The 21,434-nt window shown below is 30.3% G+C and overlaps 3 protein-coding genes across 6 annotated transcripts; 1 reads left to right on the forward strand and 2 right to left on the reverse strand.

The window, feature by feature from the left end:
- Positions 1-162: 162 nt before the first annotated feature.
- On the reverse strand, positions 163-7,883 carry LOC141457190 (mitochondrial intermediate peptidase). The gene is made up of 11 exons (XM_074133832.1): positions 7,590-7,883; positions 7,402-7,514; positions 7,181-7,333; positions 5,423-5,689; positions 5,160-5,348; positions 4,013-4,154; positions 3,736-3,946; positions 3,263-3,390; positions 2,250-2,471; positions 1,428-1,661; positions 163-799 (listed from the first exon to the last, which is right to left on the reverse strand). Exons 1-11 carry the CDS (start codon positions 7,731-7,733, stop codon positions 530-532), a joined length of 2,073 nt encoding a protein of 690 aa, XP_073989933.1. The 5' UTR covers positions 7,734-7,883; the 3' UTR covers positions 163-529.
- Positions 7,884-8,970: 1,087 nt separating this feature from the next.
- On the forward strand, positions 8,971-19,598 carry hpo (serine/threonine-protein kinase hippo). Of its 4 annotated transcripts, none has more exons than XM_074133834.1 (12): positions 8,973-9,316; positions 10,954-11,034; positions 11,153-11,333; positions 11,660-11,887; positions 11,962-12,067; positions 12,210-12,422; positions 12,536-12,657; positions 13,120-13,309; positions 13,402-13,490; positions 13,804-13,866; positions 15,713-15,868; positions 16,644-19,598. In XM_074133834.1, exons 1-12 carry the CDS (start codon positions 9,303-9,305, stop codon positions 16,800-16,802), a joined length of 1,602 nt encoding a protein of 533 aa, XP_073989935.1. In that variant the 5' UTR covers positions 8,973-9,302; the 3' UTR covers positions 16,803-19,598. The 4 variants fall into 4 exon arrangements, with proteins under 4 accessions (XP_073989937.1, XP_073989935.1, XP_073989936.1 ...); XM_074133837.1 differs by lacking the exon at positions 8,973-9,316 and adding an exon at positions 10,434-10,732; XM_074133836.1 differs by lacking the exon at positions 15,713-15,868 and having other exon boundaries at positions 8,971-9,316.
- A 439-nt stretch (positions 19,599-20,037) lies between these two features.
- LOC141457196 (exosome complex component RRP42-like) lies at positions 20,038-21,419 on the reverse strand. Its single transcript, XM_074133844.1, has one exon. It carries the CDS (start codon positions 21,149-21,151, stop codon positions 20,297-20,299), a length of 855 nt encoding a protein of 284 aa, XP_073989945.1. The 5' UTR covers positions 21,152-21,419; the 3' UTR covers positions 20,038-20,296.
- Positions 21,420-21,434: the final 15 nt, after the last annotated feature.

Raw genomic sequence — 21,434 nt, forward strand, 5'->3', positions numbered from 1 at the left:
AAAAATTATTTAATAAAAGGTATTAATCTATGTGTGTAGTAAGCATGCGACGTTTAAAGAAAATCGATGGAGCGGCTTTGAAAGATATCCTAAAGTACTGAAAAATCTAATTGGTAAAGGGACGGTTCTGGTTAACCAATTTGGTCAAAATACAAAGGAAAATTATACAACAGTTGCTTGCTATTTATTTGTATTTTATTTTTTAAATTTATGGATGTAATGATATCTTCTATGAACTTCATACATTCTGGAAAAATAATGATCATGGGTTTAGAAAAAAAGAATGTTTCTGCTACATTCCTTGATTTTTACAATTAAAATAGGGAGTCTATCACTATCACAAAGCAATAAGAGTTTTCACAAAATAAAAAAGATTTAAAATAACCTTTTTTCACTAATGGTTCAAAAACAGAGTAATATTTACAACTTTATACTTAAATAATTTACAGATACAACTCATGTCTTAATGAATTAAAAACTGGTTACGTCAAAATATTGAAGAGCAAAGCATTGTAGATGCTTACATCTTTTACTTGTTGCTATCTAAGTCTGTAATAAGAGCGGAAACCAAATATTTAGGTGTTGGATCACACTGCAGGAAGTCTTTAACGAGTGCACGAGCAGGTTTTCCTCCACCATGTTCTAAGCAATCTCTTCTATATCTTTCACCTTCAACACGGCTAAATGGATCAGAAGCAAAATATTTTTGCCAAATCGAAGAAGCTACAGCTCTACTCATTAAATAAGAGTAGTATTTAGCTCCATATCCAACGAGATGCGAGAAACGCAATTGCCAAGCCTGAAAAAAATCTTTATTAGTACACACAACCGACTTGCAATTATTTACATTTCTAATATTCAAATTTTAGTTAAGCGAAGTGTGAAGGTAGTTGGGCCTCTCACTCACGAGGCATGCCTCAATTTGTTCATCAAATAAGACATCAAATTGCGAAAAACTGACTTAAACAATTTGTTCTGGAAATCTGTACTTCTGATTACGCCATTTTCTTCATACTCTAAAGATTAGCAACTTATTTAATATTCATTAATGTTATGAAAGTCATAGCACCAAATATTACACAAAACAGTTGAATGATTTTTGCTAGGATTTCAGAACTAAATACGTAATCAATATACAAAGTTGAAAGAAAATTGAAGGAGGTTTCGAAAAAATAAAATTAAAAGTGAAAAATCCAGTGAGAAGGGAAGTGCATTTCTGTTTCATCGCTAATAAACTTTCCAGTCCCACGAGTGTAGCTAAGAAAATATAAAGCTTGAGCACCCCGAGATTTGTTATTTTTGAACCAAACGGAATCACACACACAAATTACATTCATCGAAAATAAACATTTCTAGTGAAAACTAAAAAAAATTTAAAATGATTGCAATATTTAAAAAGAGTAAAAATAAATAAATAAACAACCTACTGTATTTGGTACATGTGGGATGCCATAGTATTTATTCTGCACCTCAGCTAATACTTCAGTTGTACTACCATCTAAAGGATGCTTACCATGATAAAGTTGATCTAGAATCGAATAAAACACTTGTAATTGCATTTCTGAAGCGTCGAAAACATGCTTCGAATCACACAATTTGTTAATCAAATCGTCTGGCATTGGTTCTTGAGTTTCATAATGCTTTGCAAATGTTTTTAAAACCTGAAAAAAATAAGACTTTATGTACATACTTCGAACAACCTCACATGCCAATCTCCAAATACCTTTAACGCTAATTCTTCTTAATTAGTTTAATATCTAATAGGCTAAATACCAGGAACTTACGCACAAAATACCATGTAGAAGTAGGAATTTCTTTATGTGATACGATATTTAAAATCCACTACACCAAAGGGTAACTCACTCAATAGAAAATTTCATTTTGTATCAATCTTAAATTTAAAAAATCCTCCAGAACCTATGGGTCAATCCATTTAGGCTACATATTAGATGCAGTTGAAAGTACATATAGACCACTTATCTCGTAAGCGAAAAGTTTGTAAATATTTGATTACCATCTTGATCAAAATTAATAAGTCACGACATTTCACAAATCTTTTAAGTTTTTCTGGATCTACTTGTTTGAAAAACGATTTAAATTTAGTTATAAGTAAAATCGATTCAAAAATTTAGAATTAAGTTTTTTTTCAGGTAACGTACCGATTCAGCACTTACACCAAACATTAATAAAGGAAATTAATAGAAATATGATTCACAATTCGATTTATATTAAAACTTTTCTCGACTAACCCTTTTATCGGATGCAAAATATTCCATCAATACTGACGGCACTTCTGCAAAATCTGTGGTACACCTAGTACCAGTGACATGTTGATATTCGGTGCGAGCCAACATCGAATGCATTGCATGACCCATCTCATGGAATAGATTATCTACCATCGATGGAGAAAGTAAACTTGGACCATTCCACAAAGGAGTAGGAACATTCAGCATTACAACCACAATAGGATTCTAAAAAAACAAATCTGGTATTAAACACTCAATTCTAGTAGGTGTAAGTAATAAATATTCTTCGGATTGTCTCCAAAATGTTTAATTCAGATAAAAAATAAAATAAAAATCGTAAAGTACCTTGATATGATATTTTAGAAAGAAAACCCATTATCTCCACCTCAGGAACCCTTCTAAAAACTTTTTAGGTTAAATTTATGATATTTAATTTAAAGAGACCAGCTCGTTTGTTTTTCGAGAAACGAAACTAAACGGCAAACGAATCAGGCAATCCACACTTCCGAAAATGTCATTTTCTTCAAATTCTGAATTTTAGCAACAGTTTAACCTTTGTAAATATTTAATAATAATCAATGTTTTGAACTAAACTGATATTTAAGAGCCAGCATAGCCATCGCTCTTCCCACAGAAGTCCCCATAATAGAATTTTTCTGGAAAAATGTGAACCGCTCTCAATGCAAAAGTAAAAAAATAAAATAAAATAGGAAAAAAAGAAATTTAAGTCAATACCAAAATATATTAGGAAAACTTTGGAGGTTCTTCGAACCTCGTAAACTATTCGAAAGCTCTCAAGAAAATTTAAACATATGATCAGGATTAAAAATCGTATCAGGAATCGCATCAAGTCCTTAATTCATACTAATGTATGCTAATGTTATTTTAGCAGAATGCTGAATTATTGGCAGTTCAGCAAAATTAGAAAAAAGACATTCTCTTCCAAGATCCAAAGAAGATGCAAAATCGAATTCTTACACAAGCTTTAAGAAGAGAAAAGGAAATAGATAACTTACTTGATAAGTTCCATCAGCCAATTTTTTGCCACCCCTTATTGTAAAATGGCAATCTTGGTTTGGTTTAGTACTTCTTTCGTAAAAATCACAATAGATTTGACCCAATAATCCTTCTGTCTCATGCACAACTAAACATTATAAATAAAATAAGATTATCACATTAAAAATGGAAATAAAAATTCAAGGTAATGTTTAAGAAAGTGAAACTTTCATGCAATTTCAATTTAATATTTGAGTAATTTTGCAAGAAAAAAAAATCTAACTGCAGATGATGGGAGTGTAGGTTTCCTCTAAAGTCATTTCAGGAAAATATAAGATTTTGTATAGTTTTAATAAGAATTACATATGTTCTTGAATTCTGAATCTTAAGAAATGTATCGGAAAATTTTAAGAGTATCACACACAATTTTTTATTTTTTTCTGTAAGAAGGGATTATTTTATTTCCTCATAAAATAACTATTAGACATTAAACCTGCAAGTTTATAAATATCTGAAGCCCAAACTTCTCCATTATTGATTTTGTCATTTACTAGAGATATTCCAAAAATTTGTTGAAGTAGATTGTTCAATCCTTCCATGCACGTTCCAAGTGAGAAATATGGAGAAAATTTACGATTTTCAGCTTTCAGCCAATTTTTCTTAGCCTTTGTACTAAAATATGGGATATCCCAAGGAGCGAGAGTCTGAAAACAAACAAAAAATATTGATGTTTCCCCTAATAGTCATTATTAAAACCATTCAGAACTTACAGTGGCAAGAGAGTTTTCCATTTGTTTTAATTCTAGCATTGATTGAAAGTCTGTAGCAGTTCTAGGTCTTAAATCTTCATTTAAAGCAATTAAGAAATCCCAGACATTTTTAGAACTTTCAGCGAGACTTGAATTTAACGCCCTAAAAATAAATGACACTAAAAAATAAAAAAGTTCAACTTTTAGTGCTCCAATTTTCAAAATGTCACGAAATACTACGATATCCAAAACGCACATGGCCTACTCTTCGATCAGATAATAGGTGCCAATTAACATAAAATAAAGCAGGTTGTCACAAAAAATATCTTTCAAAAATATCAAAAAATATGTTTTCGGAATCTATTGGGAAAAATAAAATAGAAATGGGAAAATGAAATTTCTAAGAAGTAGGAGACGGATGATAAACATTTGAAAAGTTTTGAAAATTAAGGAAATAAGACTGAAAGATCAAACTAAACTTTTGCGAAGCCTGCACAAACTGAGGACTAGATTTCCAGAGACGTCAACAGCTAGCTTAAGACATTTTAGTAGGTAAGAGTTCTACACCATGATATAACATAATCGGGGAAAAAATACAATGCAAGTCCCAGATAAAACTGGCCACAGTTAAGAAACTGATACTACACTTTATTGGCGAAAAAATTATAAGAATACAAACTATTACCTGTTTTTCATCTTTTTCGAGATAAAAGCCGTAATTCATTTTAGGGGATCACCACTTTTTTGACTTTTAGACTTCATATTTGCACAGTTTTATAATCTAAGGAAGCGCTTGAGATAACGAACCATTCAATTAAGTGTATACAACATTGGAATTAAAATATTTCAATAAAAAAATACTATATACAGTTTAGGTGTTTAAAAGAAACAGACAATGAGAACTCGGAATCTATTGAGTTTTGGTTTTTTTTGGGGGGCAGAAAACAAATGGAATAACATTCACAAAATATTATAAAATGGATATTCTGTTTAAAACTTTTGTGAATAGATCTAGGCTTTATAGAAACCTGTTTTTTTGTCGCAACTGAGATCTAAAGTACGGGCCTTACAACCCTACTTATGGAAAAAAGTAATTGCTATGCTATATTCGGTAGTAAAAATAATTTATCTTGAAAAATAAATTTGCAATAAAATAAAAACAGTTTACCGATGGGCATAAGTAGGAAATCCGCATACTTCTGCAAGCCTATGTCTAGCAGCTAAAAGTTCATCCAAAAGATGCTCTTGCTCATGGTTTGGAGATAAAAATATTTTGTATGCGACTTCCCGTACTAGTTCGTTATCAGCGTCTGCATAAAGTCCGTTAATTTCGACTTTATTACTTTCAATACTGAACCTGAAAACATTTATATTTTTTTAAATGATGAAAAATTAAATTCAAAAACAGATACATTTCAAAAAATGTCTTACAAATTTCTAACTTTTGATGGAACCTGGTCTTTGTCAATCGATCTACTTGATACTGCTCCAGCCATGAATTTTTGGCCTAAATGTAGAATGTAGTCATTCAAAGCAACAACTTCAGATCGCTCATGTTCTGGTAAGTGGATGCCACATTGTTCAAAGTCAAACAGAAACAATGATGCCACATGATTATCTACAACTGTGGTAGGCTGCTTATCACCGTGCACTATAACGGATTTTAAAGAATCATAGAGATTCCTGTTTGTATTCAACCTATAACAAAGTTTAGTTAAATAACTAAGATTTTAAATTTATGAATTTAATATTATAAGTTAAGAAAGGGTACATGTACATTTAACACCTATTAGTACGTAGTGCCCCTACTTCCATAATTTGTCTAAGATCTAACACTTTTAAAATCTTCCTTTCAGCTACTATTGCAACTATTTCACATGCTTCTGTGCCCTCTTTACTTAGGAATGTAGGAAGAGATAATGCATATCCATTAAACTTAAAAAACTTAGCCGGTAGCCGGTGTTAGCGCTTAGATTAGCCATCTAAGAACTATAATATTTAATAGTGAACAATGATTCTACAAGAACTTCATTTAAAATCACTATTAATGTCCAAAGTCTGCATGTCACTATAACATCCTATTAGTCCCTCAAGCATTACTTAGTGAGTTGACCTTTCCCCAACCCACTGATTTGGTATTAGCAACAAAAAAGGGCAGTGACATAGGCAGTAAATACTAAAAAAACAAAACTTTCCCGAACTCGATGCTAACCGTCCTTTCTACTACATGTAAACTACATTATAACAATAAGAAAATGATTATCCACGCATATTGACCTTAGCAAACCTACCAATATTTGTTAGTTATGTCCTATTCAGAGATGCTACTCTGCCTTTTACTTAAACTTTCAAGCCTGGAGAACTATCTACATTTCCTTTAATTTCCCTGTTACTGGTCATGACGGCAACCGTTGGCTCCAGTAACGCAGCAAGATGCAAGGTGGATCTTATTTTAGCAAACAGGCACTCTTGCTTTGCTTTCGACACATGCAAGTCTGGGTACAAGAAAGAGGATCGCATTACTCCTCGAGAAAGGCCACAAATCTTCTCCTACGTTCTCATAATCCGCAGTTACCCAATTGCGGCTTTCCTTAAGAATTGAAGGTATCCTGATTATCTGAGAATATTCTTACCTCTCAGAAGTACACTCCTACCATTCAATGATTCCAATGTACTAAGTCTGGATGCTTGGCAACAACTAACTTAAATCTATTTACAAATTTCAGTAATACAAATGCTAAGAATGCAGCTATCTCTGCAACGTATCTATGTTTAAGTTTGAACTATGCGTTAATGATTTTACAGGCTCTTCTCAATTTAGAGCGCACGTAAAGTAGTATCAGTAATGTGCTCAACTTCTATTTGTATTGAGTCTTGTGTGGGTTTTCTTTCACAATCGCTTATCAGAATTTGTGGTATTAGAGACTGATGAATGATTAGGTCATTTCTAGGACAAAATAATATTTCACGATAATTAATTTTCCAAATAATAAACTAAGAAAGAGAGCAATAAAAAAAATAGCCATTCTAAAAAACTTACAAACTTTGATTCGTAAGGTATATTTTTTTTTGTAGAAAAAGGCTGGTTCTAGGTCAATTCACATTTTTAACTTTCCTAAGTTGTAAAAGTTTAAAATAAATTATATATAATTATGGATACGTTCTATTTATAAGAAAAAAAATTGATACTTTTCCACAACGCCACTTAAAGAGATGCACGCATTTTCTGCAGCATAAGAAAACGATGGCAATGGATGGGCTAATCTTATAAACTCTGCTAAATCAGCAACTCTGCATAACGTATCAGATAATTCATCAAATATATTAACCATCTTCCTTGACCTAAACAAATAAAAAACTACCATAACGAAAGTTAACACAATGGCGTGAAATAATAATAACGAATTTACCGATTAGGATTAATGGCTTCATCAACAAGTCTTTCGGTTTCAGCAATAACATTTTCTTTTAGAAGGAAAAATCCATCATAAGTTTGTAATTCTGGTATTCCAAAGAGTCCCTTCTAAGAAGTAAAACTGAATAGGTGATCGAAAAATTTTAGTAATTAAGAAAGTTTCTTGGGACTTTATATACTTACTTTACTCTCCTTTGTTAAGTTTAAATGTAATTTCTGAACAGGCCTAGCATTAAATGCTGTTGCTAAAGGGGACCATGTGCTAACATTACAGTGATTTCTAGGATTTCTAAACGATTTTAATTTAAGAAATGATTTAACACTCATTGTAGCTTTGGTAAAATTTAGTACTTAATCATCACAAGATGTTATTCATGAATTTATTAAATTTCATCCAACATCCTACCACGAACATTAAAAACAGCCTATTTATAAAGGATAACCATTAGGGAGGTAACATTTAATTAAACATTGTGGAAGCCGGTGTGTACGCAAATCCGCCTGCACATAAAATTTGAAAAGATTAATGAAAAAAAAAGAAGATTCAAGCAACTTTCTACTTTAACAATTTATTAATGTACTTAGTTTTTTTAATCAAAACTGTGTGTGAATTTATCCTTTAACTGGAGCAATAAAGGAGATTTAGATTTATCGTTAATCATTTAATTCTAAAAATGGTAATAATTGATACATATCTGTCTTTTACTTCATATTGTATGAATTAGGGTAATGCAAATGCACATTTTGTATAATGCTCGTAAACGTAAACTGCTCTACACAGGAACCCCTAGAATCTTTCGCTTTAAGCGGTAGAACTTCTTAAAATATATGACATTCATATATTCTGTATAAGATAAAATTTTAAAAAAAGTTAGAGCAATTTTACTGTTTAAGAATCATTGAATCAAGTATTGACTTCATGCAAATTTTTTCCTTTGTAGCAAACCGTTCATATTCATAATTTGTTCTGGTTTCGCTAACAAACGCACTTGCACAGAACTACATATCTGCTAACTGTAAACTTTAAAATAATACATTTATATATGTATATATTTATATTTATAAAATTTATGGTCATCAACTCCATATTTTTTTAAATACTATTCATGAAATTCGAATGATTCTATTGTTTCTTTGTGCTTGCTGTCAGTGAAAACTTGTTACTTATGTTAGCGAATTATTTAATATTATTTTATCAGTTTGAAATTAAACATCCCTTTAGAAAGATAACGGAAATGGAACAAAAGTGATAATTGAATAAAAAAAATTTGATATTTTTATATTTTCATTTTATAATTCAATTAATGAATCTTTGCTTTTTTCTTGGTATATGTAATAATGAGTTCGTTAGTCATTAGGTACTCAAAAGCAGTAATTCAAGTGTAAATTCATTTTTTATTTACCCATAAATAATTCATCTGCAACTAATTATGTAAAATTAGCATGATAAATAAATGTTTAGCATTTTTATTAAAACTTACCAATAAATACTCATTTTTAGATAATTAATTATCAAATCAAAATTACCGTATGCAATGTGACTATGCTTATGCTTGCCTCCGATCAGAAGACAAAAAAATGAGAAGGCTCATAGAGAATAGGTTATGTTGATATGGTTGATTCTAACAAAAATTTAGTTATTTTTAATCTAGTTCTAAGAATATTATAAACAAATTTTAATCGAATAAGTTACTTCATTTTAAATACTGTGATCTTATAGAAGTAACAGATATGCATTTTTTAAAAAATTTAAAAAGTTTTCTTTTTTTTTGAGTAGCATTCGGTAAACAAGGAGTCAGTGTTTAGGAAAGTTTTTAATTTTATTAAACAAAAAAATGTAAATATTTTTATGTTTTATTTTGCCGATTATTTCATTTTATTAAAAAATTAATAGCCATGTCTTCCAAGAGGTAAGATTTTTCAGCATATATAGAATTATCGTTTTGAATGAAGTGTTGATTATTTAAGTATTAGATAGAAATTTTTGAATTTTGTGTACTCATTCAGGAAACACACTTTTAAATTTTTTTTGTAGAAATAAATAACTGTTCCATATCAATAATATCTAATGTAAAACTATTTATTTAGAGAAGTTTTCAGTTCATGAATTTGGATAAATCATTTAACTTTTTTCTTATTATTTCTTTACTAATGTTTGCTCTGTTCTAATTAATATATTCTATCAAAGTTGTGAAGCATTTATCATCGCTGAATCAATTTTTTTTTAAAGCATATCTGTTGTGATTAATTTCTTTCTGACAAAAAGATTAATAATTCAGAGTTAAATCGTGTACGGTATAACTGATGTAAGCTATTTGTGGACTATTGTTTTTTATACATTATTTAACCTAGCCATCTTGCAGTTTTTTTATTTAATTATTTATAAATTTAGGTTTGATTTCTAAATGTAAGTTTAGAAAACCTTACTTAACCCCTCGTAAAATGAGGGTGTAAGATGGTCCTATAAAGGACTAGTGAGTCACCAACACTGTTAAATGTTAGTGTAAGGAGGACCACTTTGTTTTAGTGAATAGTATGCTCGTGAAGTCTAAGTCTAAAAAAATTAATCGAAAAGTTTTTGTCGGACATCATCAGAAAGGTGGCCTCACCTAAACGTGGTCCGAACCATTGATTGAAAGTCATATAGTGAGTGATTAAATCAGTTTGATTAACGATTGAAATTAATGAATTCGGTGATTATAATTAAAGTTCAATTAAATTCTGATTTAATAATTGAAATTTGAAAAGTTTATTTACAATTTAAGAATTTAAGAAACCACGGGATAGCTGAGTGGTTTAAAACTGTGGCCTCTCAGCGATGTACATTTATGAGATTTAATAATAATTTTTCAAGTTTAACTATTAAATTTGATATTTTGTTCACTAATTAATTGTCATATGATTAAAAGTACGATTTATTTCGCCAATTACATTCTGATTAAAATTTAAAAAAAATTAATCAATTTAATATATGATTAAATTGTTTTTTTAATCAGTGCCCATCTCTTTGCCACACAGTCAACTACTATTCTAGGACCCTGCCAGTTTACACTCTCAATCTCCAGTTGTTTTTAGTAGTTTCCATAGTCATTTGCCATTTAATTATAGCTACAAGATCCAAATATTTTTATCAAAATAAATTTTTTTACTGGCTACGCATAATGTAATTATTTCTCACCGTATAAATTAACTGTTGCTTACATAGTGATTGATGGAACCTAGTGGATGAATGGTTTTCTCGAAGGGGTATATTTAAGAAAGAGAAATCATCTATTGTAAATCATACTTGTAAAAAGAAAAGACAAGACAGGTCATAACCATCTCAGGTCCGTAAAGGATCTTAATTTTAAAATTTGTTATTTTTAACCTTTAAATCAATCTGCAGACAGATAGATAACATTAGGTTTAAAATTAAGTGTTCTTAATGTTAAATCAACAGGCATTAAGACAGATAAATCATTATTTACACTAAACCACATAATTTGACCGGAAAGAATGCTTTGTATTAAAACATTATCGAATATTTAGTAAATTATTTGTATTACAGTGAATTAAAGAAATTATCGGAAGAAAGTTTGACGAGACAACCGGAAGAAGTCTTCGATATAATTTGCAAACTGGGAGAAGGGTGAGTGTACTTTATTTTGAAGTATTAACGTTTTAGAAAATTATTCAGGAACATCTGAAAAAATACACGCATAGTTTTAGCATTTTGAAACTGTATTATACTTATATATATTATGTAGATCCTATGGAAGTGTTTACAAGGCGCTACACAAAGAATCAGGCCAAGTTCTTGCCATAAAACAAGTTCCTGTAGATACAGATCTCCAGGAAATCATAAAGGAAATATCCATAATGCAACAATGCGATAGTCCTTACGTTGTTAAATATTATGGATCATATTTCAAGAATACCGATCTTTGGGTAAGTAATAAATAATTTCTGTAAAACTGCAATATATATATATATATATCTTTAGAAAAAAAAGTTAGTACAGCTTGCAGTGCTTTAGATACATAATGCAATTTCTTTCTTTTCTACGTTACTGATCTTATATCCATTCTAAGTTTTTTGAGTAATTTCAACTTCCTGAACATTTCTGTATTTTTTTTCATGTACGTTTATTTTACTAATTGATTTTTACAGTCAACAGAATCAATTAACATATTCTTTCCCTCAGATATTACTATATATTTAACTCTCTTAGAATTTTGTTGTTATTATTTAAAAGGTTGTATTTAAATTTGTAGATTGTAATGGAATATTGCGGGGCTGGTTCTGTTTCCGACATTATGAGGTTACGAAAGAAGACGTTGACTGAAGATGAAATTGCTACTATACTCTGTGATACATTAAAAGGTCTTGAATACCTACATTTACGTAGAAAAATACATCGTGATATTAAAGCTGGTAATATTTTACTAAATACAGAAGGCCACGCGAAACTTGCCGATTTCGGTGTAGCTGGACAATTAACGGTATTTTTTTTAATTAAGTTACTTATTACTTATTTTGTTTCTTAAAATTTAATTCTGAACTTTAATTTTGTTAGGATACAATGGCCAAAAGAAATACTGTAATAGGAACACCTTTTTGGATGGCACCTGAAGTTATTCAAGAAATAGGGTATGACTGTGTTGCTGACATGTGGAGCTTAGGTGTGCTTAAGATTACATTTTCATCTTTTGTGAATTTTAAGGATTATTTTCTGAATAATATATTCCACCAATTTATTAAAGTTGTCAATCAGACTTTTTAATCTGATTTCTGAAGAATTAAGTTTTTATTTTGCTCCTACAGGAATTACTGCTTTAGAAATGGCAGAAGGTAAACCTCCCTATGGTGATATTCATCCTATGCGTGCCATTTTTATGATCCCTACAAAACCACCACCCTCATTTAGGGAACCAGATCGATGGAGTCCAGAATTTATTGATTTCGTGTCTAGATGCTTAGTGAAAAATCCCGAAGAACGTGCTACTGCAAGTGAAATGTTGCAGCATGAATTTATAGGTATGTAATACGGAATTCCTTAAATGAAAGATGAGAATTCGAGATTTAGTTTTATTTTGAATAAACTTTGAAGCCAGATTGAAATATTCGTTTCTCAATCTTCATAATTTCAGGAAATGCAAAGCAACCGTGTATTTTGAGTGGAATGATTGCTGAAGCAAGAGAAATAAGGGAAAATCAAAATTTAAGACTTAGTGCAGCTAATGCTCTTCATAAGCAAGCTACAACAGATTCCGTAGGTTCTTTTTTATTATTTTTTATTTAATTTTTAGGTAATTATAGCCATTTTAGGTAATTTTTATAGCTTTGGCCAGTATTTCAATTTTAAAATTATCCAAAAAAATTGTTTTTCACTTTGTTCTCTCGCGTATCTGATGTATACTGTAATTCTTTACCAATTAAAGTCATATATCGGATAACTTAAGTTGGATTTGTCAGATGGTAGAGACCATCCTACACATACTGTGACAGTGATAATAGTTTTGAGTTGTAGAGATTTCGCCTGTTCGGAGAAGAAAATAATGCTTTCTTATTTTTCTCTGGGATACCTTCCCAGAATGTTAAGCCTAACAAGAATGGAAATGCTGCTCTTACTAGTTGAGTCCACAATAGATCATTTGTGACGTGCTGGCCTAGGCTTTCTGGATTGTCCCGATGGAATCGAAAAATTATAATTTAATGAGAATATAATTTTCAGGACGATGACGGTCAAAATAATGGAACCTTAGTAAGATATGATGCAGATACGGCAACTTTGGTGCCGGATAGAGATCTTACAATGAAAGAAGATAAAACATTAGTAAGCAGCCGAGGCAATAATAGTTTGGCTGAAAATTTAGGAACAATGGTCATCAATAGTGATACTGAAGATGAGAGTACTATGAAAAGTATGTGAATTTCATGAAACAAAAATTGGCTAATATTATGAGTAATAAATATTTTCATAATTTTGGTTAACTGCTTTGGAACTTATTTGCAGGACATGATACAGGCCCTGGTGAATCTGGAAAAAAATACAGACCTTTATTTCTTGATCATTTCGATAAAAAAGAGGCTGAAAGTATTATGGTAATTTATTTGTTTGGTCTAATTCAAATTTAATTATATATGACAAATGATTTATTAGTCTAATTTTTAAAAAATGAATTTCATAATTCCTGATTCATTTTTAAACAATGCTGCAGTAAAAAAATATAAAATCCTTTGTTCATAGTTGTTATAACACGATAACGGAAGTTAATGCTCACATTCACCCATAATTCACTCGGCTTGGTCTAATTTTTACGGGTTAATCAGATTAGTGCCAAAACTTATAATATTTTTACTTTTATTCGAACGCATACTCATTTTATATTTTAAAGTTCGTATTTCAATGATGTAGGGAAACGGTCCCATAAACAAGCAATTAGGAGATCCACTAAACAACTTGCAGTCCATGTCACAGGTAAATTGAGCTTATTTGTAAATAAACAATTGTTGCATGTTTGCCATAAATGTTTTAAAGAACTGTAGTTTAGCTATCTGTAGCCTGGCATAAGGAAAATGAAAATATTATGAATGTTGTTAGCCTTTGAAAAAGTGTCCTCCATAGACATGTAATTTGAGATGTTCCATCACTGTATTAATGATTTTTTTTTTTAATTTTCGAGAGAATGTTAGTTGTTGAAATTTGTTAAGCATTTTCTTCTTTATTATAGTGGAAATAGAATTACGATACACTTCTTAATTTATTATTTCATCATTTCTAAGAGAATATTAAGAAATGATAATTTCTTACTTCAATTACTTTCAGATATTAAAGTTATTTTGATTTAGAATCCCTGAGATGTATTATTCAAGCTTCCTATCTTGTAGGTTTATCTAGTACACATTTAACATTTTTCCTGTTGTACATTTTTCTTTATGTGGTTAGAGAAGGGTATCTTAAAATTTAATTTCGGTACGTAGTTTATGAACAGGTTCCTTCAGTTTGTCTGTCTTTCATGCTGTAAATACACAAAACTTCCGAGGAATTCTTATTTTGCAGTAGGAGTCTTCTTTTTGTTTTTCTTAGGTGGTAGCGAAATCGATAAATAGTAATTAAAAAAATACACTTCTAAATAAAAATACTGGCGACGAATCTATGATAAAAAGCCATCTTTCGATTATTATCGCGAAAAAATGTTACAAATTAAAGTATATGTAAGCGTACTAAATTTCTTACAAATAGAAGAATGGTGAAATGCTATGAAAAAATTGAGATGAAATGAGAAGGATTATTTTATTTTAATATATATTTATTTTCCCTTAGGAGGAAGTATGAACATTTAAAGTCAATACAAAGATTTTTAGAAAGTAGTCTATTGGTGCGTATGTAAATATTGCGTACGAAAAAATCGCATCTTTTTATTTCGTTTATGACAAATTTTTTGTCATGTAAGACCGGGCAGTAAATTAGCTACTGAAATCATTTAAACGGAAATACCCTTCCGAAGATATCTTCTTCAGAAGAAATTCTGAAGTACTCTTAAGTTCAGAAATTTAAATTATGTAGAACAGTCTTAAAACATTTTTAAGACTTTTTCACAGAAACTGCTACTAAAAGAGGCTTATTGCATCTAACCCTTGTTGGTGTAAAAGGACCTCCTCTTTTTGAAAGGATTTTGAATTGATCATTCCTTTTTTCGCTCATATCCTGCGATCAAAAAGTACCATTGGTCTCATTGCTTGAAAATAAAGCCTTGATACTTTAAAACCATTATGTGTTTGATGTTGGTCTAGGGCGGGAAAGCTTTTTATAAATCGTCACATTAGTGTTATCAACAGATAGCACAAATAAAGAAAAACATACCACTAATAAAAAACTAGATAACACGAATAAAATACCTTTCGGAACTTTGTTGTCGTTTATTGTGTTAATAATTATAGGATGAAAAATTAATGCCAGTTTCATCCTATTGAAGAAACTATGATTCAATCACCAGAAATAATGAACAGTAATTAATAATTATATATTTTATTTTTAAATTACGTAGAATTAATAAACTCTATTTTTTTATTTGTTAATTGGAATTCTTGTTAAGGTTTTAAACAAAAATAGTAGAATATAAGCATATTGTTTATACATAAATTTGACGTTTAAATGACATTTCTTTCTTATATTAGATTCTAGAACTATTTATTTTTAATTTTAAGTTCGGTTTATATCAGGACGATTATTATTTATTTTTTACTATGTTTGAATGTTATAATTTTTACCCTTCCACAATATATGCCATGTGTAATCGGCTAAGTGTAAGATTATGTGGCAGGCAAGAGGTCCGGAGGTTGTCAATGTTGCAGGACAACTCCCATCATCCGCATCAATTCATCCTGCAGCTGCTATACCACCGGATACCTTATTTTTAGAAGCATCTGCAGAGCCTTTCAGATTACATCAAGCAATCATGGACGGGGATTTTGAGTTTGTATGTGAAAATTATTCATTTTATTTTGTAATTTTAAATTTCTTTTTCTGAGTTTTGTGTGCACTTTAAATTGAAAATTATTTTATATAATAACAAAATTAGTGAGAATGTACTATTTCCATTGTTTTAAATTTTAGCTTTGCATGACTTTTGTTTTGTATTTGTTCCGAATGAATGTGCTTCTTAGTAATTAAGGTTTCGTTTTTCCATTTATTTGGTTTATTTACTGGATTTGTAATAATTTTTTTCAGAGGATTAAAAATAAATAATACCTACCTTTCCATATTAATGTTCTACTTTCCATTCTCTTTAAACAAAATAAAGTAAATTCGTGTGTAATTACGAATCTGTCAATTTGTTAATTAAATTTTGAATTCAGAAAGTCTCCGAAGATTCATTTACCGAAAAAAATATTCATTAATCAAAATAATTATTATTTTAATTATGGCGTGTAGACATCGGAATCATTTGAGCCCGGAACCTCCTTTAATAAACAACCAGCTTCTGTGCAATGTCTCTCCTTACAGTTAACTCTGTCCATTGTCGTACAGTGAGCTGTAAGATGCTCCTGGAATGAGAAAATGTAAGGGTCAGTAGCTGGATTCTAACCCGGTCCAGAGCTAATCTAAACGCTTAGCTAATCCCTTTCCTTCCCTTATTATTATTTTATTTAAGGCGGGTCAACATCTAAGGTCATTAGCGCCTTTTCGTTGCACTGTAAAGAGATTCTGCAAAAGTTTAGTTATAAATGCTTTTGTTTGTTTCTTTATTTTAGTTGAAATATTTGAGTTATGAAGAACTTAATCAAAGGATGGCCACACTGGATTTAGAAATGGAAAGAGAAATTGATGAATTGCGACGCCTGTATCAAACAAAGAGACAGCCAATATTGGATGCAATGGATCAAAAAAGGAAACGTCAGCAAAATTTTTAGTTGTTACCACCATTTTGTGAAAATATTGGGTATTTTAATGTTGGTTTTCTACTTTCATGAAAAATAAGCTATAATAGCAAAAAACTTATTGACATAAATTAACTTATAAAAATGATTACGAGTCAATAATAGCTCGATCAGGTATGTCAATTTTATTGATAATGTTTGCGAATGTTGTTGATAATCTCTTATGGCTTATTTTAGTCTTCTATCTCAGTACTAAGCCAGCACATCTGTTGGTTATAATGGTGATGTTAGAATTGTAGAGAGAATTGGTACTTGGTAAGCCAATGATAATTTCCATCTGGATTATTCAACAAAAAAAAAGGTTTAGACACTATTTTTACAAAGAAAAATCAAATGATTAAAAATATATATATATATTTCATAATAAGCCTCGGAATCTGTACTTCAAGAGAGGGAACCGTAATATAATCTAGCCTGAGTGACCAATCTGTACCCTCCCTGTAGCGACATATGATTTAATTTTTGTTATGGATACTTCTCTTGTGGCGTCAGTGAACAAAATGAGCTCCGTCGTTAATGTGGCACACATATGATTTTTGCGCCATGTTCTGATTCATAGTAATTTGTCTGAATTGTCTTTCTGTACTGATGATCGTAGTGTTAGATTGTTATTTATTCTTGATATATCCCCATTAAGTATTTCTGGTGTTGTTAAGTAGGGACGAGCTCCTTTTTTATGGCTTGCAGAAGTCTCTATTTAATTAAACTAGACTATACTGTCTGAAAATTCATTCAAGTAAGGTGATGAGCAAACAACGGACAAGCTTTAAGAACGGAGAAATCATACCAATAACTCCGGGTTACCTTCCAAAAACATGGCGTTGAATTCAATTAAGAACGATAATGATAAAGAATCTTAATTGATTCAAAATTTATTACAGTTGATATAAGGAATGTCTGTGCATAATTGCGTATTAAGTAAACGTACTAGATTCAACTATTTACGGCGATAATAAGTCGCAGAACTGTCTTAGAGATGAAAAAAAACTTTTATTAGGGTTTACAGTTGTTGCATAAGTACCGCTTGTAGTTTAAGTTCAGAATTTCTTCCTGAAGTTAACGATTTAAAGATGAATTTTTAGCTCACATAATCTACATTGAGTCTAAACTGGCCATGTTTTGGGCGTGCTGGGCTAGAAACTAAATTTCCTTTATTGCCTTATATAAAATTTTGATTGTTGACACCAATTACGGCAGGACTACTTGTCCCAAATTATATATTTCTATTTCGCCAACTGTGTCCAAATCTTAATCTGTGAAATTTCATGTAAAAATTCCCGACGTGAGTTTGTTAGTTGTTTACCTTTGGAAAAATGAAGTATAACTGCAGAGAATACTTCTTATCGTTTCCAGATGCACGTTGTAAGTTGGGTAGTTGAATAGCCTCTTTATAACCATTTTTGCAATCTATCAAATCGTTCAGAACCTCATATTTGACGCCTAACGCAAGATGAAGCAAATACCACATAGAAGTGGTTCTAAAATTTGGATGATTTTGTTAAAAAGATTTTTTTTTTCTTTGACAGCTTTCAGTCGTTAACGACGAAGCTCATCATATATTTAGGACTCTTAAGTCGCATGTAAATGACCAGATCTAAAATTCAACCAACAAAGTGTTGGAATACAGTGGGATTTATATGTGTTTGAGTTTGCGTTTGTTTTCTAGATACTTGATAGTATCAGTACGTAATGCTTTATTTTTTTCTTTAACTTTAAATATCACAGTTTTCAGAAACATTAGGATTCTACTTAAGTAATTAAGGGGAAAAGCAACAAATTATTAGCGTACCTATAAAGAATAATAATCCTATTTTTATACCTAACTAGCTGAAAACTGTGATCGAATAAACAAAATTAGAAAATAAACCAAGTATAAAGATTTTTTTGAAATATTTAATACTTGTTACTCTACTCTTGCTTAAAATAAATAAATAAAAAATATTACTGAAGTAAATATGTGCAGTTGAGTAAAACCGTGTTTATTTCTTACAAGTAATATTCTCATCAAGAAATATAATTTCTGTTTTGAGAAAGTAGCTTGATTGGCTGTGTCAAAAGTCATTAAAAATATTAAATTAAAAAAAATGCATAAGCTTTTTTTTTTTAACATACTTTTTATAAACAGACAAATGAATGCCTTCACTATTGAAATTAATCTTGACTGAATAAATTTAACTGATCTAATTTTTCTTTCTTTTATGTTTTTAAGGACCTAATAATTTTTATAGGAATAATAATAATTAAAATTGCAATAATTATACAAAAATGTACATATAGTGTTTGCACTAACAATGTATGAGTAATTAATAATGTATCACGTTAATGAATCTATTTCACAGACTGTGTACATAGTAAATATTTTGTTTAGCTGACAGAGTAAAGACTGGGCAAAGTAGTAGTCTATTTTGAATAATAATAATAATATTAGAAGAAAACAAAAATCAATCGAATTAACATAGACCACTTTTTGTTCTGTTTTAGTAATTTCGTGTGTGACCATATATTTATGGTTGTTTTTACTTAAGTTATGCTGCCATATATCTTTTAAGATTTATAATGTGTATTTTATTTTATTATTTATGATGAATGTATATAATTTCCGTTTTAAATCCATACAATGCTCTATGTTTTTTCTGTTGAGTATAAAAAAAATTCTGTAACATCCAACGACTCTTATATTATAGTTTGATTTAGATTATATTTAGAATTTTATTAATTGTGCAATTTACAAATCATTAATCAAAATAGATTTATTCTGTTACTTTTTAAGTTTGTTTTTATTTGTTATCGACCTAGCCTTTTTAATTCTCTGGGTTATTTTTTTTTTTCATTTCTGATAAAAAGACCCGGCAATAGCAGAAGCTGTTTTGTATGTTATATTTATACAAGCAAAAAGAAAAAAACAAAAATTTTTAGCCACTGAAATAGAATACTGAAGAAGGGTAGTATCGAAGTAGTGGTATTAAACTTGTAAAAAGCGAAGAAATAAAATAAAGCAACCAAAGCGGAATGCCAAGTTTGAGCTCTCTGCGATTATTCGTTTTTAAGGTAAAACACAAAGGAGCTACATCTTGGGGCAGCCAGCTGGGTTCGATCCCGAGATCTCTGAGCTAATTCATTCCCTAGCGTCCACTTTGGTTTTTTATGTCTGCTTTATTTGTGCTCAATCTTATATTTTTAAAGGTTGTTATGAAACATAAGTACTACATATTGCAAAAGAAATGTATTTGTTTCGTATCTACAGTGTTCAATATGAATTAAATGATTGCAAGAAAACTAATAAATTATTTTTCGTTAACAAAAGGATCACAAGACTCGACCACTTTAGCCCCAATAATTTTTATCTTGCTTCTTTAGAGTAGTTATTCATGAGCAGAATGAGTTAAAACAAGTACAGCACTGTGAAGAACTATTTTTTGTGTCTTAAATTCAGGAACACCATTCTTGAGGAAACAAATTTCTTTTTCCTAACTAAGAAATCCAATAATTTCTCTTCGAACCATAGCTTTTTCTTTTTGAATGATGCGCATTAAATTTGTATTAACTTCTTCTGCCAAAATTTTTGCTTCAGAAGTTAAATTTAGGAAGGTAGATGGTTGTACACTTCCAGGGCCTACTGACACAGTAGACCAAATTTTTCCATCTTCAGTAAATGCTATAACACAAGCGAAAGATGAACACTGCTCTTCATTTAAAGTAGGATCAACAACAACATGTTCACCTATTTTCCATAAAGTGACAAAACATGGTACCGTGGACGTATCTGGAGTCCAAGTATCAGATGGATCGTCTGAGACCTGAAATTCCTGTTCACCTTTATCTTCATCAGTTGTGTTAATTTTTGGCAGATGGGTATTAGCTAAAGCAGCTTTTACTCCGAAAGAAATTGTATCATAGATATTTCCTTCAAATGATAAAACTTCAATATCAATATTCAATTTCCAACAAATGATTCCAGGTTTGATACACAGTGATTCAAGTTTAGTACTTGAATATAATTTATTTAATACTGCAGTATAGTCTTCTGATACTTGATCTCCCCAACGACCTTCAAAATTTGGTGAAGCAACTGCAGAAAAATCTATACAAAATTCTAAGTTATTGCCTGACTTATTATCAGATGGTTTGCATGTACTACCCTTAATACATACAATTATGTCTGTGTTTCCAGTACATACTCGGGCAGATCCCATTGCTAGTGGCACTATTCCTGTTTCAATCTCTATTGGTCTGTACTGCAATCGTATCCGGCCATCATTTCTTATATCTTGTTCCACACCGTGTACAATAAATATTTTTTCTTCTGGACTCAGACCAACCATATTAAATTTGTTAATTAAATATTGACTATGAACCAGGATTGACCAGCAGGTCAAACTAGTATTAGTTTTAGTTTGTAATAAATTATTAAAATATTTAAATAAAAGATAAACCGTCAGACTTACGTTTGTATATAATTAAATGAAAAAGAGATGTATTAATAGAGAAAATTCACTACACATTTGTAAAAAATAAATTTCGTAATGGCTCTACTAAAAGCTGGAATAGTATACAAGTACAACCTTTCATGTTTCACATTACCTTCCAGCTTTAAACTATTAAACA

Source organism: Rhodnius prolixus, unplaced genomic scaffold, assembly GCF_049639745.1.
Source record: "Rhodnius prolixus isolate KJV_2025 unplaced genomic scaffold, Rpr scaffold_10, whole genome shotgun sequence".
NCBI lineage: Eukaryota > Metazoa > Arthropoda > Insecta > Hemiptera > Reduviidae > Rhodnius > Rhodnius prolixus.